This window comes from Daucus carota, chromosome 9 (genome assembly GCF_001625215.2).
Source record: "Daucus carota subsp. sativus chromosome 9, DH1 v3.0, whole genome shotgun sequence".
NCBI lineage: Eukaryota > Viridiplantae > Streptophyta > Magnoliopsida > Apiales > Apiaceae > Daucus > Daucus carota.
In genome coordinates this window covers 4,729,741-4,755,279 of record NC_030389.2, presented here as the reverse complement: position 1 = coordinate 4,755,279, position 25,539 = coordinate 4,729,741, and the positions used below count along the sequence as shown (strand labels likewise).

The 25,539-nt window shown below is 32.7% G+C and overlaps 4 protein-coding genes across 7 annotated transcripts; 3 read left to right on the top strand and 1 right to left on the bottom strand.

Annotated features, from left to right (window-relative positions):
• The first annotated feature begins 5,525 nt into the window (after positions 1-5,525).
• Positions 5,526-11,461, top strand: LOC108202651 (cell division control protein 48 homolog C). The gene is made up of 10 exons (XM_017371146.2): positions 5,526-6,644; positions 6,876-7,492; positions 8,314-8,466; positions 9,137-9,253; positions 9,367-9,471; positions 9,728-9,793; positions 9,898-9,962; positions 10,063-10,264; positions 10,413-10,547; positions 10,965-11,461. Exons 1-10 carry the CDS (start codon positions 5,714-5,716, stop codon positions 11,046-11,048), a joined length of 2,475 nt encoding a protein of 824 aa, XP_017226635.1. The 5' UTR covers positions 5,526-5,713; the 3' UTR covers positions 11,049-11,461.
• A 146-nt stretch (positions 11,462-11,607) lies between these two features.
• Positions 11,608-20,255, top strand: LOC108201081 (uncharacterized). Of its 4 annotated transcripts, XM_064084254.1 has the most exons (15): positions 11,608-12,249; positions 13,805-13,913; positions 14,876-14,956; positions 15,689-15,929; positions 17,719-17,779; positions 17,881-18,027; positions 18,121-18,172; positions 18,254-18,428; positions 18,509-18,591; positions 18,700-18,912; positions 18,995-19,111; positions 19,235-19,391; positions 19,522-19,629; positions 19,729-19,794; positions 19,897-20,255. In XM_064084254.1, the coding sequence occupies exons 4-15, from the start codon at positions 15,782-15,784 to the stop codon at positions 20,112-20,114; spliced, it is 1,545 nt and encodes a 514-aa protein (XP_063940324.1). In that variant the 5' UTR covers positions 11,608-12,249; positions 13,805-13,913; positions 14,876-14,956; positions 15,689-15,781; the 3' UTR covers positions 20,115-20,255. The 4 variants fall into 4 exon arrangements, with proteins under 4 accessions (XP_063940324.1, XP_063940326.1, XP_063940325.1 ...); XM_064084256.1 differs by lacking the exon at positions 14,876-14,956 and having other exon boundaries at positions 15,834-15,929; XM_064084255.1 differs by lacking the exon at positions 14,876-14,956 and having other exon boundaries at positions 15,692-15,929.
• Positions 20,256-20,373: 118 nt separating this feature from the next.
• LOC108201080 (zinc finger protein ZAT5) lies at positions 20,374-20,958 on the bottom strand. Its single transcript, XM_017369367.2, has one exon. The coding sequence runs from the start codon at positions 20,956-20,958 to the stop codon at positions 20,374-20,376; it is 585 nt and encodes a 194-aa protein (XP_017224856.2).
• A 401-nt stretch (positions 20,959-21,359) lies between these two features.
• LOC108201079 (protein FAR1-RELATED SEQUENCE 5-like) lies at positions 21,360-24,648 on the top strand. The gene is made up of 5 exons (XM_017369366.2): positions 21,360-21,381; positions 21,784-22,723; positions 22,813-23,071; positions 23,308-24,517; positions 24,635-24,648. Exons 1-5 carry the CDS (start codon positions 21,360-21,362, stop codon positions 24,646-24,648), a joined length of 2,445 nt encoding a protein of 814 aa, XP_017224855.2.
• Positions 24,649-25,539: the final 891 nt, after the last annotated feature.

Here is a 25,539-nt window from a genome sequence, read left to right as displayed (position 1 = left end):
TCTAAATTATATAAATAATAAAAATTGTTAGTCTCTTTCTAACTTGTTTCACTCCAAAAAGCAACCATCATAAATATGACTATATCCAAAATAAATCAAATTATATTTTTAGCAATGAAACAATTAAAAATATCATAACAGTTTATTTATGAGAACAGACGATTGTAATTTACTATTTTTTTGACTCGATCATTAGTGTATATGCTGCATAGTTTCTTACTATTAGATTAACATCTTTGTTTAAAAAAACATTATCTTATTAGTAATTAAGTATTTATAAACTTTCAATATGATTTAGTGATTATTTTTTAAGTTTGACTAAATTTTATTAACCAATTTATTATAATTTCTTTAAAAATTTAGTTTTTTCAATATTCTTTTATATTATAAATTAATAATAAATATAATAATTATCATTCATATATGTTTTCCTAATATTAATATGTGTTAATGGGTTTTCTGTATTAATATTTGATCATGTTTTTGCACATGATATATATAAAAATGCAAGTACCCACTTCGTGCATTCTCATTGAATTACTGGTAACGTCTGCATCATGTAATGACATAGCTATCGTTTGAGTTATCGATCAAAACTACGATTGAATACAAAATTTCAATCACCAAATCAAAACCCCGCTTACAATAAGAAGCGAAAAACAAAACTCTCACTGAGGAGAGAAAACAACCTGAAAATACAGGTTCAAAATCAAAATAAAAGAAATTGAAACAAATGAACTAAAAACTTAGATATGACGGTCGAAACTACAATATAAACGATTAACTCTTGTATCCGATAAGCTCGGCTTGAATCGAACAAAAAATGTAAATAAAAAACTTCAATGATGTGGATCTAATATAATCAAATGCTTATCTCAGGTCGAAGTAACACAAAATCACGAAGCAGTTCCGCTTTATGCTGATAAAAATATGATATCTATGAACAAATTAAGTTTAAATAAAAATACATATACAATTTATTAATCAGATACATGAAATATGAAAATTTCTCTTATTTTATTCCTTTTGTCAAGAAAAAATTGCTATTGGATTTAAATATAATATATGGGAACGAATTTTCGAAAATTCACAAACTAAGTGAAGTAGAATTTTCACAAATGAAATTTTTAACTAAATTCAATTTAAATATCAAAGTTAATAAATACATGCAGGTTGGTGAAATTTTTTTTCTAATATATGTAATTCTATCAATTCTTTTTCCGCATTTTTAGAGGATATAATCTACACAGAAATGGCATATAACCAATTTCGAAAAGTCCATCGTTGGTGTGTATAAATTATTTCATGCATTCTTCCTGTACTTTGAAAAAAAAGAAAAGAAAAATCTCATGCATCCGGAGGAATAGCAATCCAAATTCTTACATTGTAAAATCTCTGAAAAATATATATATCTTTCCTGGTAAGAAATTTAAAGATGAAGGAAGGTTCAGTCACTGCCATCGAGATTATTTTGGCCATTTTCCTCCCTCCTCTAGGTGTTTTCCTCAAGTTCGGCTGCGAGGTATTATTTTCAGCTCTATATATATATGATCATTCCATATTTTCATTTTGTTTTTGTCTCGAATTTGATTTGGCATTCTTCTCGAATTCAAAACCTAGATTATTATATAATTTAAAAAAGAAATTCAAGCCATGCTAGCGACGATGCATAAATCTTAAAAGTTTAGGATTGTATGAATTTACGTGTGTGTTTATTATGGAAAATGTTTGGTGCACATAATCGTGTACAAAATTTTGTATTTAATAACTTTTCATGGGTTTTAATTATAATGACCTCCTTATCAACAATCCCAGTTAAAATCTACTCTGTTATTTGCCATGTCATTATGTACAAAAGTTTACGTGCTCAATTTTGTGCACCTAGCACTGCTCGTTTATTATATATACACAATGGATGACAAATTTGGTGGTGGTTTTGGTTTTGTTGCAAGTTGGAATTCTGGCTCTGTTTGCTGCTCACCTTTTTCGGATACCTACCAGGAATTCTTTATGCAGTTTATGCCATTACAAAATGATTTTTCTACAATGCTTTCTCTCCTCCTGCAGGTAATCTTTATTATATCTATTGTTTTGTTTTCTCACAACTATATCAATCTAATAAGCTTGATTTTGCGATTAATAAAATCATATAATAATCTTTTAATGATAATTAATATGGGTTAATCAGTAACAATAACAGATGGGTACCTTTGAGGTGAAATATTTTTAGGCCATGATCGTGTTTGCATGACTAGATTTCCAAATATTTTATTTTTTTATCGGTTTGGATTACGGATTTAAAAATACGTAAAATAAGGATAAGTGCTGGTATTTTCTTACGTGAGTGGTAATTTATATTATAACGGTCTTGGCCGAGTTTAAGATAAATATTTATATCACCTATAGTGAATGAATGTAGTTTAAATTATGCGTTTGTGGATTAATAATTTAAATAACTAGATGCATTTAATCTATGACTGTCAAGAATATTCGTGGCTCGTATGAAAAATAGATAAGTTCAAGTGCCCTGGATGTTCTCCAAGAGTCTTGTGTTCTGAATTAGAGGCAGATATCTGGCTACACTTTATATGACAATCGAAGTCTAATGGTTAGACGAAAGGTCGTGACTACTAAGATTTAGTAAAGGACGGTGACAACCTAAGTCCCACGTTATAAAGATAAAAAAGATTTGTTTTTAATATAAACGATAAAATAATTTTATTATAAATGAGTGTTATTCAGACAATGCAAATAATAAGTTAGATCGTCGAAGGAGTTGAAAACAATCTACAAAAAATTTTAATCATTAGCAACCCAAGTCTCATGTTATAAAAATAAAAAAAATTAGTAAAGGACGGTGCCAACCCAAGTCTCACGTCATGAAATTAAAAAAAAATTGTTTTTAATATAAACGGTAAAATAATTTTATTATAAATGAGGTCTTTTTGGAAGAGCAAAAAAACAAATCTGTGTGGATTTGACTACAGCCCAAAACAGATAATGTCATACTATTGTGGAATTAATTGATATTGCGCGGCCCCATAAGTGGCATCAGAGCCAATGGTTAAGAAGTAGATCTTGGAAATGCTGATTACACTTGTATGATGTAGGAAGCTCTCCAAAACTGTGATTAGAGGTTTTGGATGACTGTAAGAGAAAGTGAGAAAGCAAACTGAATAACTTGTGAGAATGTATCAGTCGTTGCGTGAATTAACACTGTCCTAAAGTTGAATTTTCCTTGCTCCTTACATATATACCGCCTTTTAGCAATAAACCTCAAGGGTTACACGACCTCTATTTTTTCAGTGTTTGTACAAAGAAATAGATTGAAATCACTCTTTATCATTACCCAAAAATCTAGTTATAATTATATGAGAGTACTTGAGAGAATATGTTGTTCGTGTGTTTATAAATAAGGGCGGAGACCTCATTTTATGAGGGAAAAAACATGTAAATCCAAGAATAGTAAAAAGTTATAGGTCACATTTAATTAAAGATGATAAAAAGTCTCAAGATGAAGAGTTTCAAAAAATTAAAAAATCTTATAAAAGATTATTTTTTAAGCAAACTTATTGAAATAATATTTATATATTAATTTCAACAACGGTTTGTGCCGAAAATCTTCCTGACTGAGGTGGTCGGGCGGTGTGTTCCACAAGTAAAGTAGGAGCGGATGAATAACAACAATGACCAAGTAGTAAAATCACAACGGATAAATAGCGACGGCATAAGATGTGAACTGCGAATAGAGGTATTGGACAGCTTGTAACGAAAATCAAACTAATTGTGATTGAGGTGATATGATGGCGTTACCCGTGTAGAGTAGGAGTGGATGAATACGGTGATATAAGAGTCACAATCTTGGATTGAATGGAGATTTTAGAGACAAAAAAATTTGTCTCAAATATAAGTATTCAAAAAACTCGAATATAAGAAGGATTGGGCCATTGGGGCATGTAAATGTTTTGCCAAGGCTATTTTGTTTTCTATTTATGAGGCGACGTTTGCACCAGGACATTGCTGGTATAATTTGGATTTCACTTTGTCGTTCTTGTTTGTTTTGACAGGTAGAGTATGACGTCCATTAAATTTTATCCGGGTTTCCTGATGAGGTAGCTGAGAAACTCAAATTTGATCAGAAGGATGGCCATTTTATTTTGTCCAGATGTCACTGGGAATTATTTTATTCATGTATCTAAGGACAAATATTTCAATCAATATATAGGACACATGTGTTTATATTTGCAAGTTTAGAGGCTCGATTTTTGTGTATAAAAGATAAGTAATTTTTTAATAAAATATTATGAATACAAAGGCTATTTAATTTTTATATATATTACGAATTACTCAAACATTTTTGTTTCGTCCTAATTTGTATGAATAGATAGCGATGGATATATAAAAATATTGAACTTAATATAGGATGATGGAGTCGAAAGAATTATAATAATTGCATATTAAAGTACATTTTGAAATTAAGTTTTGAATTATTATTTTGAAATATATATAATTATAATCCGCGTTATTTTAGATCTGATTTTGATATAAACTAATTCTAAAAGGAAATTAGTTTTGTTTTAACTATTAAACTTATTGTTAATTTATTTATGTAAATTAGTCAATTCAAATCTTTTAATTAGAAGTCAGTTCAAATCTTTTAATTAGAAGAAATTTAAGTTTTACCAGGTTTTTTCAAAATTATATAATATTTGTTGGGTTTTTATGCGAAATAATAAGTTCATTCGTCAACTGGTAGAAAAAAACACAAAAATTGTTGAGATTTTTTTTGGTTAACTTACTATAGTATTAAAGTCAAAATATTAAAGATTTGGTTGGTATTTTGACGGTCTTCTTAATTTATAACATGTTTTAATGAGTCTTATAATTAGTTAAAAAAATTATAATCAATAACATATGTTAATATTAAAAAATAATCATAAATAGATGAAAATAATATATATTATTTGTACTACCCTTTTATATTATCTATACTATACTGTACTATTAAAGCCGAAAATTGAAAGTTGGTCGGTCGGTTAGTCGGTCGGTACTTGGCCGAATTATGGGTCTATCTTTATAACCAATTATTTATTTTAACTAAAATATATTATCTTTTTATATTTTCTAACTAGAAAATCTCAATTGTCTAAAATAACATCGAACAACAAACTAACAGATACACTAAAAATAGATAAAAAAATTTAGCCCCTGTCTTGGATAAAATAGTTAAATTTTTTTTAGCCCCGACAAAATATCGATGTCAATATAATTTTTTTTAACCCCCTAAATTATCGATGTCAATATAATTTTTTTAGCCTCGTTGAATTATTTTGTAAAAATATCATAGAGAGGGACTTATTTTATAAATAAAAAATATCAAAACATGTGTAATATATTAATTAACAAATATAAAATAAAAATAGTAATTTTATAAATAAATAAAACAAATATTTTAAAAGTAGTTAAAACATAATTAATTTGACAAAAAGAAAAAACCGGCATTTGACCTAAAGTTAACACACAGTAGCGGAACTCTATACGCGCACACAACATATAGATACAATTATACAAACACCGCCTACGGCTACCCTAAATCCCTAATTCCTCCTGCTCACTGTATCCCTAATTCCTCCTGCTCACTGTGAGTCTCCGACGAATTTAAAACCCTAGTTTTCAATCTAAAACCCTAGTTTTCCAGAACGCCGGCGACACAATGAAAAGCTTCTCAAAACGGCGTTCCGGAGGCGGCGGAAGCAACGGTGGCTTCGAGCGAATCCTACGCGGCCACGTGGAAAATTCGTACAACAACAACATCACCACCGTCCACGAGATCGTCGATCATCTCCGCGCCTCTTTTCCTCAGTACAGTCGCCAAAAGCTCCAGCCTTTTACTCGCAACGTCGATCGCTCTCTCTCGAACATTCTCGCCGAGAGGAGAAACTCGATTTTTGATGAGGAAGACGCGCTGGAGGGGTCTCCGGCGAAGAAGAGGCTGAGGAGTGTTGATAAGAGGGAGGAGAGATTGAGAGAGATTGAAAAGAATCATGTGATTAGGCAGAGGGCGAGAAATTCGGTTTCGGATGTGACGGAGGATGAGGAGGAGAGTGAGTCGACGTCGACGAGTTCGGATAATATTTATAGTGAGAAGTTTGAGCCAGAGATTGATTTGATGAAATCGATGCTTCGGAATAGTTATAGCGGGAGTAAAAAAGGCGAGAATTCGGTGAAATTGAAGCAGGCGAATCCGGTTAGGTTAGAGGATAAGAATGTGGAATTGGACATTATGAATGAGAAAATTAGTAAGAAGCTCGATTTTGGGGGAGGAGAGGGAAGTGTTAGAGGTGTGAAGTTACAGAAGAAGAAATGTGGAGGGAGTGGTGAGGATGAGGTGAAGAGGAAAGACGGACCGATGTTTAAGGATTTAGGAGGGATGGATAAAGTGGTGGAGGAATTGAAGATGGAGGTGATTGTTCCGTTGTATCATCCGCAAGTGGCTCATTGTTTAGGAGTGACACCGGTGAGGGGGATTTTATTACACGGCCCACCTGGGTGCGGGAAGACTAAGCTTGCGCATGCTATTGCTAATGAGATGAGGTTTCCTTTTTATAAGATTTCCTCGACGGAGTTGGTGTCTGGTGTGTCAGGTAGTTTGATATGGACTTTTTGACTTTTCACTGTTTTGCTACTTACAGTATTTAAACTTGCCTATTTGTATGTGTTATGTGTTTGTCAGTTTGTTTGTAACTTTGTAGATGAAATTAGATTTAAAATGAAGAAGTAGTAGATTTTCATCGGTGATAATAATGTTAAAAAATTTCTGACAAATCAGCTTGAAATAGAATATTGTGCTAATGATAAAATGGTTAACATATCAGGTGCATCAGAAGAGAACATCCGGGAGCTGTTCTCAAAAGCTTACAGGACTGCACCATCCATTGTTTTTATTGATGAGATTGATGCGATTGCTTCTAAGAGGGAAAGTCTACAGAGGGAAATGGAACGCCGTATTGTGACACAACTGATGGCATGCATGGATGAACCACCTAGAATTGCATCACAAAACGAGAAAGATGGCAGTTCAGAAAATTCTGATTCCAGACCTGGTCAAGTTTTGGTAATCGGCGCGACCAATAGGCCTGATGCTGTAGATGCTGCATTAAGGAGGCCAGGGCGATTTGATCGTGAGATTCTGTTAGGTGTTCCAGATGAAAGTGCGAGGGTTGAGATCCTTTCAGTGCTTACAAGTAAACTAAAAGTCGAAGGTGATTTTGATCTCTTGAAATTAGCTAGGTGCACTCCAGGGTTTGTCGGAGCTGATCTGGCTGCATTAGCTAATAAAGCTGGAAATCTTGCCATGAAGAGAATCATAGACCAAAGGAAGTCTGAGTTGTCTATAGAACCTTTAAATAAAGAAAATGCTGAAGAGTGGTGGAGGCGTCCATGGTCCCCTGAAGAGATGGAGCAGCTTTGCATTACTATGGATGATTTTGAGGTGAGGTGAATAATATTAAGTTATCTTTCTAACATTTAGACTACTACAGTATCTTTTAATCGCTCTAGATGGTCACAATAATACATATATATTGTTCTGAAAAAATGTAACATGCCTATTGTTGAACCTAGACTCATGTTATTTAGTAATTCTATATTATTGTTGACATCTTCATGTACACATTTAATTTGTTCCCATGATATATAGTTTGTTTTATCTATCATCTGGCTATTTTTGCTTGATTCTCTGTACCATTGAGGTTACTCTAGCTTTTATCCATTCATGTTAAGGCCTGTATAACTATCCATTAGGATCCCTTGTACTTTAATATATGGTAAAAGATTAATGTAAGACTTTTTATCTCTTTTCTATGCTTTCTTTTCAAGTCCTCACCCTTAGTACTGAAATTAGTAGAAGGATCAGAAACAGAATTTTTGGGTAGATGTTGGAAACTTGAAATTTAGAAGCCTTAATTATATAATTGGACTAGTCGACTAGCCGAATGTCCATTGATTCACCTCGACTTGGTGCCATGGCAACCATGTTATGTTCCTCTGAGGCTACTCTGGTTTTGATACTTTCAGTTTAATGTCTATGTAACTACTTAAAAACTATTTCTGTTCTGGAGACAACCTCTCTATTCTTACTAGTGGAGGTAAGGTGTCTGTACATCTTACCCTCCCTAGGCAAATGGTATGTGTTGTGATGATGTGTGAGCTGTGATGGTGTTATGTATTCTTCGTTTTTAAGATGTCTTCTGAATAACCTGCATTTTAGTAGACTTTGTTGCTGATTTAATAGTCCATTATTGCTATTTATAGGAAGCAGCTAAGATGGTTCAACCCTCTTCAAGACGTGAAGGTTTTAACAGTATTCCGAATGTAAAATGGGAAGATGTTGGAGGGCTTGATTCACTGAGGAAGGAGTTTGAAAAATATATAGTTAATCGAATAAAATATCCAGAAGATTATGAGGTAATCGCTACTTGTTATTGACAAGGCAAGATAAGTAGCTTTAACAATAACTTGATTAATACATGCTCAATATCTACATGATGTTAAGGAAGACCATTTCCTCTTCGTATTAAAGTTTAATATTTACGTCTCTCTCGTAAAGTTGTAGCTGAGAATATTGCACCAGAGGAAACTCCCCTTTTTGTAAATGATAGTATATTATTTTGATGGTCTATTATAGTGCCTTGAGTTAATTGCAAAACGCATCCCGTTGGTTTTTTCCAACTGCACTTTATTACTTGAGCCTTAGAAAATTGCATAATGCACCCCTTAACATATTTTAGTGCCATATATTGAACCCTTTTGACCCATTTTCATCTATTTTGACCTATCACTATTTTAAATTAAAAGGGTAAAATAGACTTAAGAACCTATAACATTACATTTTAGTTAATTCTTAAGTCTATTTCACCCTTTTAAATTCCACATTGATAGGTCAAAATAGACAAAGATCGGCCAAAAGTTAGGTAATAAAGTGCAATTTGCCCGACCTGAAGGAATGCGTTTTGCAATTAACTCTAGTGCCTTCTCCGGTTTCATGCGAAACGAGAGAGTGTTGTTTTTGTTTCTTTATTGTCTAGGGTTGACTAAAACTTGTTATAATGTAGCTTTTGAAATGCCTGTATTTCAGGAAATGGGGTTGCAGCAGGAGATGGGATTTTTATTATATGGGCCTCCAGGTTGTGGTAAGACTTTAATAGCGAAGGCTGTTGCTAATGAAGCAGGAGCGAATTTCATACACATAAAGGTCTTTAATATGCCTTCTGACTTATACCTGCCTCATAATTTTGTGCTTTTAATTTTCATGGTTGCTAAATTTTAAGTGCTCCCTCCTCCCTTTTCCCTTTTGTCTCTTTGAAGGGCCCTGAACTGTTGAATAAGTATGTTGGTGAAAGTGAGTTGGCTGTCCGAACAATATTTAGTCGTGCAAGGACCTGTTCTCCATGCATACTCTTCTTTGACGAGGTGCTGTTTCCTTGCTCTTGTAGCTGATTCTTGTTTTAGTGATGTTATAATAATCATGAGTTGTTTTTATAATGATATTGTTTTTCTTTTGCAATATTATTTGCCAAATTGTCCTTCTTCTCCTTTTTACCTTTTTGCAAGTAGAACTCGTTAAAAAATATTTGACAGGGTGAGGTGTCCCACAGTCTTGGGGCATGCATTTGTATGGGAGGACAATGTTTTACGTATGTTTCTTGAAGATAATTTATATTTGCAGGTGGATGCTTTGACAACGATGCGAGGAAAAGAAGGCGGATGGGTTGTAGAGCGTCTTGTGAACCAGGTCTAGCTACAAGGAATTTTTGAAAGAGTTGATAAATGGTTGCAGTTCCTTTATTAATTTTAATATTTATGAGATCTGAATTAGATGTGTATGCAATTTTGTAGTTATTGTTAGAACTAGATGGTGCAGAGCAGCGACGTGGTGTTTATGTAATTGGTGCCACAAATAGGTGCCTATGATTTTTAGTTTATTTTCCCGAATTTTGCACTAATTTTAGTGATTAAATATTAGGTGTAACATGTAAATTTCTGATCTTTATAACATTCCAGGCCAGAGGTAATGGATCGTGCTATCTTGCGACCTGGAAGATTGGGAAAACTTCTGTATGTTCCTCTGCCAAGTCCAGATGAGAGAGGATTAATATTAAAAGCACTTGCTAAGAAGAAACCCATTGATGCCACAGTTGACTTGGTTGCCTTCGGGAAGAATGATTCTTGCAGTTACTTAAGTGGAGCTGACCTTGCTGCATTAGTATGTTACAACTCTACAATAATATTGTATATGTACTTCTGTAGTCAACTTCTTCTTATGTCAATAACCTTCAGTCATATGCATATATCATTATATCTTTGATTTTTCTCACTTAGCTAACGGTTAAATTAATGCACTTGCTTGCTAGATGGATGAAGCTGCAATGGCTGCAATTGAAGACAAACGGCAGGAGCAAAAAAGTTCAAATGGCACTCGATGTACCATAAAAACAGAGCATTTTGACCGAGCACTGAAAAAAGTTCCGCCATCTGTCTCAGTCAAGGTATTTCTCTTATTCTTCTGGATGGCATGTTTGCACAAGAGACTGTAACTCTTTGTGAATTTGTTTCATTGATGATTCTAGCCTTGTAGTTATAATGGACCTGTAAAACAGAATGTCTTGTCTTTATGAATCCGAATATTACTCAAAGTAAACAGTCAATAACTATGATATAAAGTATCAACTGATTGTATCTGGCTTAAGAATGCTCATGCTGCAAGCTAAAGAACTACTCCCTGTTTATCTGCAATGATGTCGGAAGGCTATACCCACAAAATCTTCTCTCCTGTTTTAGATTTCATATATGCATAGATTTTAGTATATATGTTCAAGTAATAATATATTTTTAGTAGAATGTGTGCATTCTTCTTTTGGATGAAAGTTTATTCAGTATCTATTTTTTCTTCATCTTTTATGCAGCAAAACGATTATTATGAGCGTTTAAAACAAAGCTTTAGTCCAGCATGTCAGCCTGAAGCTTCTGGGACTACAAGTTTTGTATAATGAGGTGGTTCTAGCTTTACAAACAAGGTGCAAGGCAGCTAAACCAGCTCCATACAGAGTTTTTATATATAGATTATTGTATTCTTATGTTTAGTTATGATCGGCTCTATATTTTCTTATTGTGACAATGTTGCCAACATATTTATGTACAATTTTGGAAGGGACACCAAATTTTGTGTGTTTGGAAGGGACCGTAAACTTACTTTTCTGGACATTTTAGTGCACAGTGCTTAAACTGCAGTAAAGCTCAGTGAATACGTTGCAGTAACAGTGATAGAGGTGATATTTGATGTGATAGTTGTATTATAGTTTGTATGAAATTATGATCAGACCGAACTACGGGGAAATAATTGAAGTGATAGCAATTGTGTAATTCTATAGTAATGAATCCGCCGAGAGGTGTGGTCACTGCATGATATTTTTACATACCGTAAGTTGTGTACTTTATCCATATAGCCTGCTCAAGTGCTTTTTATGTAAAATTTAGATGTCTCAAACCAATAATATGTAGTACTTGTTATGATGATATTTGGGTCTTCTGCCGCTTGCACTATGTTTTGTTTCATCTTTCTGACCTATTCTCCGATCCATTCCGCAAAATGTCAGCATATTAATGTCTTTACAGTCGATTTGCAATCACAGAAAATTTTAGTGGTGATGCATTTTTCAGGAAGTTTAGTAGAGTAACAAAAATTAGTAGTCTTATAATTTTGTTGCAAAATGGAGGCAACACCTAGGATCTCAACTATTTGATTCACATTTTCAATTCAAGGTCTTTTGGGTATGTCAGGCAGTGTTGTCATAAGCGGGAATCGGATTTAATCGGTGAAGTCACGGAACAGAGATTAATCGGTGATTAATTGAATGGATCGGGAATTAATCGGATAAATCAGTGATTAATCGGAGATTTAATCAGTTCGACGAGTTACGGAACATGGATTAATCGATGACTAAATGTCAAAGAATGAGTTTGTCTGATGCCATATATCTACTTCAAGACACGTGAAATTACAAATATAACCTTTGCCAGCCGCAAATCAAAAAAGTGCCATTATGTAATTATACAACAACAGATCATGTATGAAGATAAACACTCTCAGGCCTATTTTTGACTGCAGAGAGGACGGGAGGAAGTAAACTCGAATGATTTGAGTTTTTAAAGTTGAAGATATTTGGAGGCTGGAAGTGATTATTATTGCAGGTTTCTGATCATTTGGAAACACACACACACACACTTACTTGTATAGTTTATGGTGTTTGCAGTCGCCCTCCATGTGTTTGACAATATGACTAGCCTGTTTTAAGTGTTATGTTTGATTAATTTATGTACCATCAGTATATGATTTTGCAAATTAGCTCATGTGTGCAATAATTTATAGCAAATATAATATTTGATGAAAGCAATTTGAGAAATTATTATATGTTTAAAGGTCTCTTTGATGTTTGCTTTTTTAGTTGAAATTATTGACTTCTTTTGCCACCAAATTTTTGTGTTGTTTTTTCCATTTTGACAGATTTATGTAATCAGCACTTTGATGGTGGTGACCATGATATTGTATATGAGAAAGATTTGAGATATTTAGCTTTAGAAACTTTATCATTCAGAATCTTGGATGCATCATCCGCAAGTTTCCTCAAAACCTTAACCCATGACACAAACACCAAGAACATTTTAGTTCAGTAATATGCATATTAGACGACAACAGAAACCAACCTCACTGGCTCGCCCAACATCAAATTATTAAATACAATAAAAAAAAACAGGAATTTGTAAAACACATATTGAGCCTATCCAACCATGGTAATTTCTCGCGCGATTGTTGCTTTTCATTATGTACTAATAATAGACTGTTGTTTTTCATTATCAACTAATATTATTCCAAACTTATGAACTGTGAATTCATTTTACTATATCTTGATCTTGCAGCAAAATCTCTCTATTGGAATGATTTCCCGGAGATGATTTAAGTTTTTCTTATAATGTCAATAATTTATTTAGTACAAAGAACAATGTGACACCACACTATCACAGTCATGGTACTTATGCTCACATGTTGCTCCATAAGGTAGAATACAATTCAAATCTATAATAGCCATGTATCTAATTACAAAATTATTTTGTAATATTATGTATGTATTTAGCTAATGTTAAACGTCTTTAAACATATTAATTAAAAAAAGATAGAGCTAGCTAGAATGATTATAAGGTCATTGATCTCTTTATATTAAAATTTAGATTGCAACCTCGGCAATTTGGAAACACATGTTTGGTCTGGTTTATCTCCAAAATTTCTTTTTAAAATTTGGTTTCTAAAGTGTGGGTCGCGCAAAAACTGGAAGTACTTAATTTATGATTCATTACAAGTTAGGCAACTAAAATGTGTTATTTGTAGAAGAATTCAAGAACTCTAAAAAAATTAGTTCTTCATTTTTAAGTAAATGCTTACATATAAAGCATCTAAACGATCTTTGTTTTAGCATGGTTATAATGCTAACACAGAAAGCAACGACCATTTTATTATATATTTTCATCTTTTTTAGTGCAGTTAGTCAAAAAAAACTTTTGATTCAACTTTAGAAAGCGCAACTCAGCTAGAGTTGCCTTGGTTATAATGTGGTCCAAGCTTTTTATGACCATTATTATAATGTGATTTTAAATACAAAAGAATCTAAATGCGTGTCTCATGGAATCAGTTAGTTTATTTTCACAAATCGTGATAGTAATCATAACATAAGTTCCTACTCGACCATTTCAGGTGATTTTCCCAACAAGATGGAGTCATGAAAGGTTATATTAAAAGGATCCACTAAAATAAAACATATGGAGAAGTGGAAAAGGCAGCTGCAATATTAATTTGGGTTGCGGTAAGCCTTTGCACTATATGTTATACGTAGATGTACTATTCATATTATATTCTTTGAATAATATTCGCTTTTTTGTAATATCATTATGTATGTATTTTGTTGGCAATTTAGTTGTGGTGCTTCATTGTTATAACTATAATAAGGGTCCTCTGACTCTACAACAAACAAATATAAATGATAGAAGTTGCAACTTAGATATGATTCAATATTGGCTCTGCTTGGCCATCTCTGCTAGATATGTGATAGAGAACGTGAGTATTGGCCTTACAATCTTGAAAATGAGCTTTCAAATTCTACATAAACAAGTGAACCTTTTCAGAAATTCCAATAATAAACAGCCAATCCTACAGTAAGAAATTCACATAAGGAGCATTAGAGTTCTTGATAATTTATTGCCAAGTAATATTTTCTAATGGATATGCATGACTAATTGCAACCTGGCTCTGTATTAACTTTTGAGATAATGAACTGTGAACCTTATGTGCAATGTCATGGAACTTTTAGCAAGAACACACCTAATGGAAGGGCTTTCCATAAAGTTTAAGAATGTGTGACTATATATGAGACGAGGGTCATAATTTTATGACATAGCTAACTTAACATAACCAAAAGGAAAAACATTTTTTAATGTATTAATGACTTTCTAATATAAAGGGTATTCAGTGAGTATAATATCTGATTAATATAATATGTTAAAAAGCCTGATAATATTATCACTGCCATATTTATTAATCGTTAAACAACCTTTTGAAAGAAAAGGTTTCTCTACATTTAATCCTCTCGTCCACTGCTATCTTAATGCTTTTTCATACACGCAAGATATGAGGAGCAATCCACTCTTTGATGCCTAAATAATACAATTGCTTATTTTATATAGGCTTTGGATAATTGTTATCTGTAAATTGTAAGATATTATGTCTAACTGAATACTCTGATAATCTATAGTTTGTATGATGATCCAGATTTTAGGTGAACTTCTTCTGCAAGTTAAAATCTCTACCATACTGTGTGTTTTCTGTTGAATTTTCAGACAAAATGAAAAGGCTAGCCAATGTTTGGAGAGTTGTATACGTTCCGCTATGAAATTAAATTATCATCAAAGTCATGGGAATATAGAAAGTAATTTGAAATTTCTATGGTTGTGGTCACATTATCTTTTATTATACACTTGTATTGTAATTATTGGTGAGTGTATTTATGTCCATATATGATCCATATTTATTAGTGAGTGTATGAAGAGCTTATTGATGAATTCATTTGTGTTAGTAAATGGAGGTATTAATGAAGATTTGATTGATCTGATCTGATTAGGGTGATTCCCCATGTATTCCTCATTGACTTTTAATTATTCTTAATATCATATAGTTATGTTTATGTATATACTCCTTATAAATGTCAGTGAATTCTACAAAATGTTAAATTAAAATTTTGGCATACCAATTTGATAGTTGTGTGTGCATTTTTATTGTTATTTTGCTAATATCCAATTTTTATTTTAATACTAATTTTTATTGACTTTTTAGATTTCTACGTATTTTATTTGAAGTGCGACTTTTAATTTTAATGATAGTTGAGGCATATGTTTTAGCATACACAGAACCTTATACAAAACCTTATAATGATAGGTTCGGGATTTGTTTTATTGCATATAAAGAACCTTACAGTGGTCTACAGATGCTTCTCCCCTAGCTGTTCCTTATTAAATTTTAGTTTTTTTTATTTATATATATGACTGGGCTTGTACTAAACATATATTAATTGGGGCAATCCCACAGCAGAGGCATTGGAATATATGAGCTTCAGTTGAGTGAAGTTTTAACGACAATTATCTGCAGCACTTTCTAGTAGAGACTTTGATAAAGTAAGCAATGGCCTTGAGATGTTTATGTGGATTTTCTGATGGTGAACTAATGAGATCAGATTGCAAACCTTGCACAAGATTGATGAGGCAAACTGCTGGGATTTTCACTGTTGGAGGAGGGTTAGGGTTTTGGGTTCTCTGCCGCTTGCAGTATGGTTTGTTTAATCTTTCCGACCTATTCTCCAATCCATTCCGCAAAAAGTCAGCATATTAATGTCTTTACAGTCAATTTGCAATCACAGAAAATTTTAGTGGTGATGCATTTTTCAATAAGTTTAGTAAAGTAACAAAAATTAGTACTGTGTTATAATTTCGTTGCAAAATGGAGGCAACACCTAGAATCTCATCTATTTGTTTGCCTTCCTACGACACCTGAATTTTTTTTTGTTCTCATATTATGTCCTTGATCACATTTTCAATTCAAGGTCTTTTGGGTATGCCAGGCAAATGTTTGTGGCAGAATTGTAAAAGAATGAGTTTGTCTGATGTGAAGTGTTATTTAGGATTTGGAATCTAGAAGTAATGTATATATAGGGCATCACTCCATGGCATACCCTCTTATATGGAGTTCCATAGTACACCATTATAAATATATACATATATAATATATATATATATATATGAGTTAAGTTCTATGGAGTACAAAAAAAATTGGAGTATTGGAGTACAAAGTTCGATAAAATGTAATCTAGTCATCTAAATTTCAATTTTTTTTGTCCAATAATATTTGTAAATATTTGACAACCTGCACATTATGTTCTGCAACATAAACATTGTGATCAAATGGTAGAATAATTACTTTTATAAATCATAGGACTCTATGTTCTGCAATATAACTAATAAGCAGAACAATAATCTTAATACTTGTTAAAGTTGAAAGATATTAATGATTAATTGACAATTATGTGCAGGACAACTTATAAATGATAGATTATATCAAAATTTGGATAATCAAAGATATTATATAGGATCAAACTAAAAAATTATGATTTGTACTCCAATACTCCAATGTTTTTATGTACTCCATAGAACTTAACATGATATAGGCAAAAATTCAAGAGAGGGACATCTTATATAGAGTTACGTAGTAAACCCTTAATTCAATCTCCACCCTTCATTTGTATCTTATCCAACGGCTGTTAATAATTGTATAAAAACTGAAATTTTATGCAGCTGACCGTTTGACCCAACTGCTTTCTCTCTCTACTGTCTGCTTTCTCTCTCTACTGTCTGTGTCTCTCGCTCAACGCGCGCTCTCTCTCTCTCTCTCAAAGCTCTCTCTCGCACTTCTCTCTCTGTTCTTCCTCTCTCTCAAATCTCTCTCTCGCACTTCTCTCTCTTCTCTCTCTCTTTCTCTCTCAACGCAATTTCTTTCTCTCTCGCAATTTCTTTCTCTCTCGGAATTTCTCTCTCTGCTCTGTTTCTTGCAAACGAACTATGGATTATTCTTACAATGGATCTGAAAGCATGATTTCAGTCGGTGATGTTCCAAGTTCATCAGGTTTATTGTTAATTATAATTGATTTTTCATTTTTTCAAGCTGCATATTGTTGGAGATTGTGTAAAGTTACAATTTTACAGTCATGTATGTTGATTAGTTATTTTGAATGTGATTTCGGATTGTATTGTTGAACTTGTATACTGGATTGATTATAATCTTGATAAGTTGTTTATGTTCTATCGTAGAATAGTATTCCATATGAGATTTGTATGTTCTTGTATCTTATAATTAATTTGGATTTGATTCTAATGTAGAACTGATTTTTTTATTTTATAGTTTAGTATTTAGTTAACGCTTCTACTATAGAATCAGATTAGGTGTTGGTGTTGTTATCTGCAATGTTTTTAATATTCATTCTAGTGTGGAATAAAATTGTTATGTATAGTTGAATGTGTTAAACTTCTAATGAATATAGTCCATTTCATGGTCCTAATCATTGCCAGATAGAGTGCTGCGATTATTACACGAGATTCGTGATGATATTAGTGAACAAAATGCAGTAAGGTACATTGGATTAATGTTATTATGTGCTTTTAGTTAGTTTTGTTTTTACAATTATCAATGAACTATTATTAAGTTTTATTGTTGCATATGATATTTGTCAGGAATGAACTATGGGTAACATTTCCTAGACAAGAGCAAGCTATTAGTTATCAAAAAGAACATAGCAATGTTTTTATATTTAGCTATCAAGACCATGTTAATGGTCAGAGGAGGTTTGTTGTTTCAAGCTATAAGGAGTTTTGGCGAAGGTTCTTATAATCTTTGTTTATTTGCTTTAATATATCTATGTAATTTTGATTTTTATGGTTGCTATAACTTATAAATTTGTCATGTAATCATAGGTACAAGAACATGAATCCCAAATATCGTCATCATTATGAAGTTATTCAGGAGGTAATTATGTTCCATTACATTATGTAGTATTAGTGTATTTTTATTTATCTAATCTGTTTTAAACTTTCATTTTGTGATTAGGGATTACCATGCCACCTTTATTTTGATTTGGAATTCAATAAGATCGAAAACTCAAACAACAATGGTGAGGAAATGGTTGATATACTGTTATCACTTGTTTTTGATTTCATGAATGAGAAGTATTCTATTGAAGGAGATAAAGAGTTTGTTGTTGAACTTGATTCGTCAACAGAAGGTATTATTTTGACATAAACAATCTTTTTTTAACAAATTATAATTTGGATTCTGATTCTGTAATTATACTATTATTGACAGAAAAATTTTCTCGCCATATAATCATTTGTTTCCCTAACACTGCTTTTAAGAACAACCGACATGCTGGTGCATTTGTTGGTGAGGTGTAATTCAGATTTAAATTACATTGTATTCATCAAGGTTTAGGTTCTTGGGATTTGTATTGTTTAATCACAAAACTGATGAAGCTTTCATATTTTTTTAAATTTCAGATTTGCTCAAGGATACAAAATGAAAGGGGAAGAGATGGAAGATTTGAAAAATTGTTCATATTAAAAGATAGGAACTCATCTCATGTGAATAAAGAAGTTTTTATTGATAGAGCAGTGTATTCCAGAAATCGATGCTTTCGCTTACCATTGTCTTCAAAAGCACGAAAGACTTCTATACTTTTACCTACTGGACGTTTTAAGTGCAGGTTAATGGTAAAATACTAGACTAAGACTCTGAGTTGTTATTTCTCCTATGCTTATATCAACTAAATTAAATGAAATATTCCTAAAATAGAGTGAGGAAGATATGTTTATGGCATCTTTGATCTGCAAAGTGGATGTTGATGTTCAAAAGATTCTTATATGTGAAAAGGATATTGGTTGTTCAAACACTCTCCAATTTGCTACACAGGTAACTATTATCACGTCTGAAAGTCTTTTGTTTGATAGAATGTATCCATACACCTTATAATCATTGTTATTTGCATATTTGTTAATTTTATTTTGAATTAAAATAAGATGTAATTTGATTCAGGTTCATGTGAACTTCCATAAAGATTATGGAGTCCCAAGAAATCTTCTGTCAAATTCTTGCATAATTGATTCGTCAAGAATATTTCAGACAGGGAGATCACTATTTCCACTATTGGATATGTTTGTAGAATCTGTTGCCTCCTTAGGAAATATATCAGGTATCCATTAAGTGATTTTGATTTATGTATAATTGAATATTAGAAACATAAGAAGAATATATATTTATTGATATTTGAATATATAATCGTTTATATGATTAGTAGGTTGGATATTACATGTTCTTTTCAGGAAAAATTCACAGTTGGCATTGGTTTTCAGAGTATGGTATAATGGTGTATAATATGTCAAAAAATAGATACTGTGAGAGAATTGGTAGACAACACAAAAGCAATCATGGTACATTTTATCCCACTTAGTTGTATCTATTTTGATTTTATATTGTAGCTTTGAGTTTCATGATTTTATTTTGATTTGAAGTTGACTTGTACGTTGTAGTTATATATGTTGTTGATCTAAGAAGAGCTAGTTATTATCAAAAATGTCATGATCCAGATTGCAGAGGTATGAGTCACTGTATTTCTAAATTATGTGCACTAGAAGTTATAGAAATAAATGTTTGAAAAATATAATCAATTTTAAATAATCTTGTTAATGTTATAACAGGTTATCGCTCTCCACTACGTCCAGTTCCTGAAGAAATTGTACCTGACACAACTGTATTTTTTGAGGGTGTTAAGCGTCACAAAATTTATGAGAATAATGTTGATAACAAGACGATAGACAGTGTGGATAGCTGCTTGAAAGATGGTTGGTGGTTGGAAGCTGTAAAATTTGCCGAAAAAGTTGAGAAAAAGACACTAGATTTCGATGTAGTATCTTGAATCAAAATATGTATAGAAGCAATACTTTTTGCTAATGTAAATATGCTTGAAATAGTATGTAAATATTTGTGTTTGTGTCACATATTGAAGAAATTGTGTAATTTGTGTTCGAAACAAATGTAAATTTTGATTTTTTATGTACTTTTATATTGCAAAAGATTTTTTTGCAGAACATCAAAAATTCTTCTACTTAAGCACAAAAGCAATATAGTTGTTAAGAATACTGATACTTAAATACTTCTACTCTTGAATATAATTATTATTCTCTTACAGAGTAGTTGTATTTGTGGCATTGTTGCGGTTGACAGTGGTGCCTCCACAATGGCGCCTTATGTGACCGCCTAAGGCCTGTCCGGATGAGAACTTCTCTTGAATGGTGGTGGCTGATCTTCGTCGAGATTATAAGCCTCGACTTGTTCTCCAAGGCCGCGTTAACATTCTTAGGCTTGCGGTGACTAGCCCGGTCACCACCTAGAGCCTGGAAAGAAGGGAATGTTCGGTTGCATGTTTTGCATTGGTAGACATAAATGCCTGTTTTGCCATTAGTACTTATGCTTGTTTCCAAGTACTTTTTGCTAGTGAATTTGTAAGGAACTAGCCCGAATTGTGAATCATTTTTGGGATCAACTTGCGCCAATAGCAACAAGCATTTTGCCATGTCTTCCTCCTCCTCCGTGGTGCCAGGCCCAGCCGAGTCCTCGTCACTCGCGGTGGAGCTAGTCACATAATCACCTCCTGCATACTTGCTTGAAAAATTTGCATGTGCAACTGAGAATGGTAAGGGTGATTGTGGACTTTGTCTCTTAGTCCGCTTCCCTTTCAAGATATTGGAAGGCGTGCTCATCGCGACAAGATCGCCTTCTCGGGCTTCGTGTTGCTGTCATTGTGTTCCTCCTCCTCCACCATGAGCAAACACATTGTAGAGACAAGTGGAGGAAGAGAGAATGAAGAGAAAAAAAGAGAGGAAGATAGGAGAGAAAAGAAAATTGAAGATTATTCTATTTTGGAATATCATAAATAATAATAAATAAAATAATAATAAAAATAATAATAAATGCTTACACTTAATTGATACAGTTGATTCATAACCAACTACACACTCCCTCCCCAAACCATACCCACTCCCTCCGTCAGTGTCACTGCAGCAAAACCGCTCCCTCGCCTCCGTGCCTCACCCCTCCCCGCTCTGCACTCTCCCCTCTGCACTCTCTCCTCCCTCTCTCTGTCAAACACAGTAAAGTAACAATGGCGTCTTCTTCGAATCAAGGTAATATCATTAAATCAAAATTTGAGATCCAATTATGATCCGGTATTTATCTTCAATTTCATTGTGTTTAGCTAATATAATTAGTAGATTTGTACTTCTTAAAATCTGTGATTCTACTTGCACTGGTAGTTGTTTTTGAAAGTTTATATTTATTTTTGTTTGTGTTGTGGATTCTGAATACTGTGAGGTATCTTTTAAGTGTTGATTGACTTAATATCAGATTACATGTTTGAGTTGTACAGCTAAAGTATAGTAGATATGAGTCCTTATAGTTATATTATTGAACTTATAATTTTTTTTTATGCTACTAGAGAATCATAGATAGTGGAAATTAAGTGTTTAGTTTGTTTTGAATGCAATTTTATTCTACTTTTTATTGAATTATAGTTTTCTTCTGACCAGGAAATTTACATAACAGTTGCAATAGATACAGTGATTTACAAGTTGATTCCACTGCTAATAACAATGATTTCACTGTTGAGTGTGCTCGTGATGATGAGGTTGAGAATTTTATCGAAGGTTTTGATGATTCGTTTAGCAGTAGTAGTGGATTATGGATACCGAAGGTTGATGACAACAAAGTGAAGCCTTATTCTGGTCAGATTTTTAGAGATATTGAAACATGTTTTAAGTTTTATGCTGAATATGGGAGGCAAGGTGGTTTCGATATTCGCAAGTCATCACAAAAAGTCAGAGATGGTATTGTAGTTTACAAGTATTTTGTGTGTTCGAAGGGGGGTAATCATGAAACTTCTATGTCGAAAGAATCTGATAGTAATTCGGATTTGTCTCTTGTCTCAAGCACTGCAGGAGTTGATGTAAGAAGGCGAAGAAGGACAGTTACAAAAAAATGTCAATGTGAAGCAAAGGTTCAACTGAAATATGGTGGTTTTAATCAATATATAATATCTTGTTTTGTTGAAGGTCACAATCATCCTTTAGCATCCACATCTGGAAAGCAATTTCTTCGTATCAATCGAACTATTTCCTCACTTCAACGTCGATTCATTTTAGATGCTGCTAAATCAAATATTGGTGCTCATAGAGCGCATAGCCTCTATAAATCTATAGCCGGTTCCTACACTGATATAGGGGCAACTGCTACAGATTTTCAGAATTGGGTAAGGGATATTAAGTTGTATATTGGAAAGCATGATGCGGATATGTTGCTTCAAAAATTCCAAAATAAGCGAGAGACATCAGATGCTGGATTTTCTTATGAGTATGAAACAGATTCGGATGGTCATCTTACTCGTCTATTTTGGGCTGATATTCCAGGACGCCAAAGTTATGAAGTGTTTGGTGATGTGGTCTCTTTTGATGCAACTTATCGCACAAATAAGTATGTTAGTTTTATATTTGTATAAGTTTATAATCTTTGTTTCATTGTTTCACCTCTGCTTTTGTATAATTTATATTGTGTAATTGTAGGTATGGCATGGTTTTTGTACCATTTATAGGTGTTGACAATCATTGGAAAAGTGTTACCTTTGCATCTGCTTTGCTTAATCACGAGGATTCGACAAATTTTACATGGGTGTGCGAGATGTTTTTGAAAGTCTTTCAGCAGGCACCAAAATGTATTATCACTGATCAATGCCCGGCTATGAAAGTTGCTATCAACAAGATATTCCCTAATTCAATTCATCGATATTGCATGTGGCATATAATGCAAAAGTTTACAGCTAAGGTAATCAAATACATCTGCCTTGTGGAAATTAAATGATTTTGATTTACTTGTTTCTGTTATATGTTTGTTGGTAATATAGTTACTCATTAGTATGATTTGAGTTATTATATTTTATCATTTATTCTATTAGAGGAATAGATTAGTTGTACATTATCTACTTAATTCGATTATCTGTTGTGTGTTAGAAATAGCTTCTCATTTGTATAAAACCATTAAAAATAATATTTTTATTATAGGTTGGTCCTGTTTTTTGTGCGGAATCTGGTTTTATGGAGAAACTTAATAAATTTGTTTGGTCATCACATTTGACGATATCTGAATTTGAACAAGGTTGGAATTCTGTGTTGGATGAGTTTGGATTGAGTGAACATGTATGGTTGAATGAAATGTACCTTATGAGAGAATCGTGGATTCCTGCCTTTTTTCGGGACAAGCCCATGGGAGCGTTGCTGAGAACGACATCAAGGTCAGAAAGTAGTAACTTTTTCTTTAATCATTTTGTGCAGAGGGGAGACACACTGTCAGAGTTCTATATATGCTATGAGAGTGCCATTGAGAAACAGATTTATGAAAATAAAAAACTTAATGATGGAGATAGATGTATTCCTAAAACTATCACTGAAAAAGAAATTGAAAAGGAAGCAGCCCAGCTTTACACTCGTACAATGTTTTACAAGGTTCAAAAACAGATTAAAGCTAGTTGTTTTCATATTAGTTTGGCTGGACAGCCAATTGTTGCTGATGGTGTTAGTACGTATATTGTACGTGATAAAACTTATGATGAGAAGTATTTCGAGGTTCAGTTTTCGTTCTTGACAAACAATGTGGATTGTTCTTGCAAGCTTTTTACTAGAGTGGGATACCTTTGTCGGCATTGTTTCTACTGTTTGGGTCTATGGGGTGTTGAACGAATTCCACATCAGTATTTGTGTAGTCGCTGGATGAGAAATGCAGAGGACAGATTTTGTAAATCAAAATTTTCAGATGTGATGGAAAGTACTAATGTACAGAACATTAGGGATATGTCAAAAAAAGTATGGACTGTGTTCCAAGGATGCATTGAATATGTTTCAAACAATGGTGATGGTATGCAGTTTTTGTTTGATGAGATGAATAGTTTGAAAATAAGGGTTGAAGAAAAATTTGAAAGTTCGAGAGCTACAAAAGAAGATATGCTAGAAGAATGTTTCGGAGTGAGACCTTCAACTATAACCACTGTTCATCCACCACTCCAAAGTAATAATAAAGGTAGCCGAAAAAGACTTGTTGGTCCTGCAGAAAAAAGTTGTGATGGAAAGAAGAGGAAATTAAGGGTGTGCAAATTCTGTATGCTGGAAGGATATCACGATTCACGTACTTGCCCGAAGAAGAAGATGCAAAATCCAATCATGCAAGCTGCTAATATTTCTGTCGACAATATTAGCACTAACCAGACCATCAATACAGGTATTATGCAATTTAAAGTTCTCTGCAATTATGCTTGTTAAATATTTTTATCTAATGGTAATTGAAACTTATAGATTGATTTCAATTAATAACTTATTTCCATATATCTGTTTTTAGGAATAATCAGCTAGTTTGCATGGATCATCGGACAAGAAGAAACAAGGATTGAAGCAAAAATGTGGATTTGTCAAGTTTATAGTTCTTAATATATTTTGCAGTGTAAATGAACAAATTTTACTTTGTTCATGAGATTAAATTACAAATTTTACTAAGCAAGAATGATTGTTTGAAACTCTGATTTTATACCAATGTCTTCTCACGGTGGAGATGTAACTATGGATTATTTTTCAATTGGCTTTAATGGCATAGATATGAATTTGCTTGACCAAACTTGCTAGGCTATACAGATTCTATATATGTACTTGAATGCACAAGCTAAAGACCAGGTTGTAATCTTTTGGCAGGCTGCCATAGAGAGGCTGCATATACGAGATGAGTAGGAGGGATGCCTTGTGATTCACATGGTATTTCGGAGTAAAGATCATGTAAATTATTTGGCTTAATGTACCATCCCTTGAGGCTTGGCCTGTTTCTAGGGTATCATGTAAACTATGATTCTAGTGTAGAACATTATAAAAATGTAAGTGTATTACAGTGAAAACCAAAATTCTTTTTAATAAATTAAATTATTCTACTATTGAATATTGATGTGAACGTTTTTTGGTTTAGGTAAAATATAATGATTCCACTAAAGAATACTATTATTAACTTACTAATATTAACTTACTAAAATTTAGATGTATTACAGTCAAAACCAAAATTCTTTTTAATAAATTAAATTATTCTACTATTGAATATTGATGTGAACAATGTAGGTTTTTTGGTTTTGGTAAAATATAATGATTCCACTAAAGAATACTATTATTAACTTACTATTATTAGCTTACTAAAATTTAGATGTATTACAGTCAAAACCAAAATTCTTTTTAATAAATTAAATTATTCTACTATTGAATATTGAT